This window comes from Candoia aspera, chromosome 2 (assembly GCF_035149785.1).
Source record: "Candoia aspera isolate rCanAsp1 chromosome 2, rCanAsp1.hap2, whole genome shotgun sequence".
Classification (NCBI taxonomy): domain Eukaryota; kingdom Metazoa; phylum Chordata; class Lepidosauria; order Squamata; family Boidae; genus Candoia; species Candoia aspera.
This window is the reverse complement of record NC_086154.1, coordinates 263,296,433-263,301,208: the sequence shown is the minus strand read 5'-3', so window position 1 is coordinate 263,301,208 and position 4,776 is coordinate 263,296,433. Positions and strand designations below refer to the sequence as shown.

Genomic DNA, 4,776 nt, shown 5'->3' with positions numbered 1-4,776 from the left:
AAACTTCCAGGAGGGAAAACATGATCGCTGGCTCTCTTCAGATTCTTGTTTTGTGACAATCTGTTCTTTGAACCACAAATGTAATTCCACATTCTCTTCCACATACTCAAATATGGCAAATAAAAAATTCAGAAGTCTGGAACAAAGAACACTCTGTCTCTATAAATATAAAATACATTTTAAAACACCTCTTTGTATTATTCCATATTTATTATTTTTATTCCATTTTGCTAAACTTCAGATCTGGCTTACATTCAAATGGGTTCAGTGATAGTGCACATGTAAAGATGAAAACTCCAATAAAACAATAAAAAAGAACAATCATGCAAACAATAGAAACTAGCAGTAATTATCAATTAAAGTGATACAAATGTTTTGACCAGGTGCCCAAAATATTGCAAGATGGACATTCCAACTTTAGGCATCACCACTAGGAAGTCTTCTTTTCATCTATATGATGCCACCTCCAATTGAAATTATGTGATGAAGGATCTTCTCTTTGTCATGGCAAGCTGATATGGGCTGGAGGTGTTAGTGCTTAGAATGTGAAGCAACAGAACCAAGAAACGGAGCCCAAACTGTGTTGTCAACTAGGTCACAGAATTCTGGATATGTTGCGTCTACAGATCCCCAGCAAGCACAGCCATCTTGAGACAGGTGTCATGCCAAGGAAGGGTAACCTTGTTTATTTCATTAGTCAAACAAGTTGCACATGACCCTATCTCAGTTTGCGCTCAAGGTGGCTTGTCCTGGTGACCATGGATATATCCAAGGCGTTCTCTTGTCATTAAGACAGAAATGACTTACTTTGGCCTCTTTCTAGGATGTATTTTTCAACTTCCCAATCTAGTTTCCAGCTCTGGAATTTCCTGACCGCCACAGTGGCTGCAAGGAGGTGGGAGCTAGGGAAAGTAAGCAACGAGGGCTAGATCTAGTTAGTTTTTGGATGGGGCCACCACAGGATTCCAGGGCTGCAGGCTAGATTGGGAAATTGAAGAACATCCCAAAGAAAGGCAGTGTTAAAACACTTGTTTTGTTGCCAGAAAAAGTGCACTGTGACCATGCGGCATTTGCTTATCTGGTTCCCATACTTCATAGGATCACTTGCTCAATCAATTATACCTTGAGTAAAGTTTTCAGCAACACAACAGACCTTGAATTCAGACTGCCCAGATGCAAAACAGAAGTTGTTACTGGTTTGGATGCCATTCTAAACCTCAGGTAGGACTTCAGCTCTGGTTCATGAGCTGTACACAATGGGATGGGGGAGGGTGAAAGTGGCACCCTCACTAACCTTCTCCTGTGGGTTGGCATGTTGGTGATCCAAACTAGCAAGTTAGTATCTCCCTTAGCATCTGGCTTATGTATGTTTCCTGCAACATTGATAGCCATTTTCCATGAAGAACCCCCATGTATGAATGACACCCTGGAAAAAAAGAATCCAAAATATTCCTGGAGAAGGAGTTGACAAAACTGTCACGACATTCATTTGTCTTTCTCTCCATCCCTGTACTGATTGATTAGTCACCCTGGTCCTGATTTCCCTGTCTGCTGTCTTATGGCAACAGTTCTTCCACATCATGGACAGCGGAGATGAACAGGTTTTAAGCAATGAAAGTTCAGCAGAATGAAAAGGCTCACAATAAGAACCGTTGCCATTTGTTAAGAAAAATTGCTCTGAGCGAAAATAATTGTTCATCTAAAAACAAACAATTTGAGTTAAGTCAATGTCAACTCAAGATTGAACTACGTGGCCCCTTCCAATTCCATGATTCTAAGAGAATTTCAAGGGGGAAGGATTCTTTGGGTCTGAGGCTATTTAAGGAACCAAAAAGAAATAAGCAACCTCATCCAGATCAACAGGATAGTCCGTTATCAAGGTGGGAGTTTTTTCAAACAACTCTCCTTTGTAACTGCGCCATTTGCCCGCTGGGATGTAGATGTCTCGTTCCTGTTTCCCCATCTCCAAGACAGGAGCCACCATCAGGGTGTCGCCAATGAGAAACTGGGAATCGATTTTGTGAGCAGACTCGTCCCCGGGAGAGATCCACCAGATGGGCCGTATGATGGGATCCCCCGTGTCCGTGATCTCTCCGGCCAGTTCCAGCAAGAGGGGGGCCACCAGGGACTCGTGAAGCCTGGTGAACTTCAGGGTTCTATGACCTCTTTGTCGTAGAGCCAAGGGGGGATGGAGAACTGCATAGATGGCATGAAGGCGGACAACTCCAGCCAGCGGATGTAGAGCTCTCGGTCTGGAATTTCAACAGCCCCATCGGTTTTATTTGGAATAAAATTTCCACCAATCATATCTGGTAGTATGAAATGGTATCCCAGAAGGCCAATGCTTAGTACTGTGGGAATTATGGACTTTAGCCCAAGCTCGTATCCCCAAACTGAGTCCCGGTCAATAATACGAACAAAACACGAGATGTGTTGGGACTGGTAACCAACTCGAACTTCTGCAAGCCCATGAAAAGCGCTGGCCATTTCTGCATAATACTTGGACCAGATGCTGGGATCCAGAAGGGGCTGGAAGGTGCTGAACTCTTTGGGAAGATAGCATGTCTCCCCGGCATCAAACTTGAAGGAGGATATGCCATATTTTAAGCAGAGCTCCTTTAAGTGTGTGTGAAACCAGTCTCTGGCCAAAGGGTTGGTGAAATCCAATATGGCGCCAATACCATTCCACCACTCAACCATGGCAGGTAATATCTCTTTTCGCTGTGTGACAAAAAAACGTTTCTCTAGTCCTACCTTGAAGTTTGGTGATTTTTTATGTACAAATGGGTGTATCCAGACAGTAACATTAAATCCGTCTTTCTTAAGCTTTTCAAACATTTCTGTTGCACGAGGGAACTTCAAGGGGTCAAAGTCAAAGTCACCATAATTCTGCATATACATGTCATCTATTTCAATATGGCTGGCTTTAAAGCCATACTTCCGAATCATTTGGGCAAATTCCTGAACTTTATTTTGATCAATCTCTTTTTTGTAAAGGGCCCACGTTGACCAGATTGGAAATCTGAACATTTGTTCTGAAGGCACTTTCAAATGTTTCTTGAAATAACTCTGCATCATGTATTTATGGGCAGAAGTCATGTCCGGAGCTACGCAGACATGATAATATAACCCTGGAAAAGATCGCTCCCCCAACAAAGAACCATATGGGGAATCTTTATACCTGGCTTGGAAAACAAGAGATGGTTCAGTGGCATTGAACCCCAGGTGGAAGGGCACAGAGTCGTTGATCTTGATGGCCACTGCTTTGGAAGACAACCAGTACTTCTCCAGGACACCCCCAAAGCTGTTCCTAAAAGAATACACATCACTGGTCACAAAAGGCATGGGTTCCTGGCATCCTGGCAGCTTGATTGGCCAGTGCTGGACACTCATCTCATAGCCTCCATACCAGTGGGCCTCCCCCCAGAATATTTTGTGCTCCACCACTGTGTCTGCTATCAACTCTTCCCAGTTGATGGAGTAGCAGTTCACTGCCTTCTTAGGCTTAATCGCACTGATAACGAAATGGATCTTTCTTTTATCTGTCTTGGTACAAGTTAACGTTTTATTTTCCTGGAAGCAGGACTCCAGGTCAAGGACCCCAGACCGAAAGGTCAACACGAAGATGATGTCTCCACCCTGGCTTTTGATGGTAAACCCATCCTTTCGTAACTCCAGCCTCTCAATCTTCATCCTGTCTGTCTTCTGGAAAAGAATGACATAGCAACCCCCAGCTGCTACCACTATTAGAAATAACCCCATTATTAGTACGGCGCATGCCACAAGACGGATCGGCTGGGATGCAGGAGGCGTCTGGCTGGGTTCCGGCTGCTTCTCTGTCCATTCTCCTTTCCCTCGACGACGGAAGGGCTGAGTTCCCATTTCATCAGATCCCGTGGCTCAGTCGGCGCTCTGGGGGTGAGGCTTTTGAATAGCCTGATGCCAAGCTGCCTGGCTGTGTCTTCTGCAGCAAGAGCGCAAGCAACCCCACCAGAATACAGATGTTGTTTACCTCACCCAACCCAACTTACAGATTCTGTTTCCTGGGAATCAGATTTCTTTGCAGTTCTCCCCTCCTCTCCAGCCAAACCCAGCGTCCTCTTGACTGCTGCTCCACTCAACTCAGCTGATCAAGGATGATTATGCAACCACATTTCCCAGGCAGGGAGCAGCCAGAACAGCCTGGGCCACTGGAGCTAACTGGTGGGGGAGGGTGAGTGGGCAAAGAAGGAGGCCCTGGCCGGGCAGGAGGCGATCGATCGAATGCACAGAGAGCCACAGGTATAAATTGCGTGGAAAGCTGCAGGGAGCAGAATCCTACGGTGAGATGGGGAGGCCTCTGCTGGTGGAATCTCTCTACGGTGACGGCTTACAAGCTTTGCTCTGGCGTCCTCAGCAGGGGCAGTATTTCCACTACAAAAATAAAACACGCACTAATCATTAACGACTGTAATCTCCTAGCCGCTCAGGAAACTCTTATTGTTCAGGAAAATCAGGGAATTACAAATGGAAGAGCTGGGGCTGAGAAAGAGACCGGTTGTCAAAGGGGCCAAATTAGATGCATCCAGAGCTTCAGCAGAAGCTGTATTGGGGTACTCGGTTTCACTGCATACCAGCCACAGCTTCATCCCTACTGAGCAGCTCCCGGTGACTTCATGGACCTCCCTGCCCCACCTGTCCATAAACTTGGCTTAAATCCCCATTACCCTGATAGTTCCCTTTACTCCCTTGGTTAAACTCAACTTTTCCTTGCAATTTGCAAACGATGGGTGCATT

General features: G+C 45.5%; 1 protein-coding gene across 1 annotated transcript; it reads right to left on the bottom strand.

Annotated features, from left to right (window-relative positions):
• Positions 1–211: 211 nt before the first annotated feature.
• On the bottom strand, positions 212–4,004 carry LOC134491867 (myogenesis-regulating glycosidase-like). Its single transcript, XM_063295895.1, is given in 2 exon segments — positions 212–2,157; positions 2,160–4,004. Coding segments are annotated over 2 exon segments (2,061 nt in total). The 5' UTR covers positions 3,883–4,004; the 3' UTR covers positions 212–1,819.
• Between the last annotated feature and the right edge of the window lie 772 nt (positions 4,005–4,776).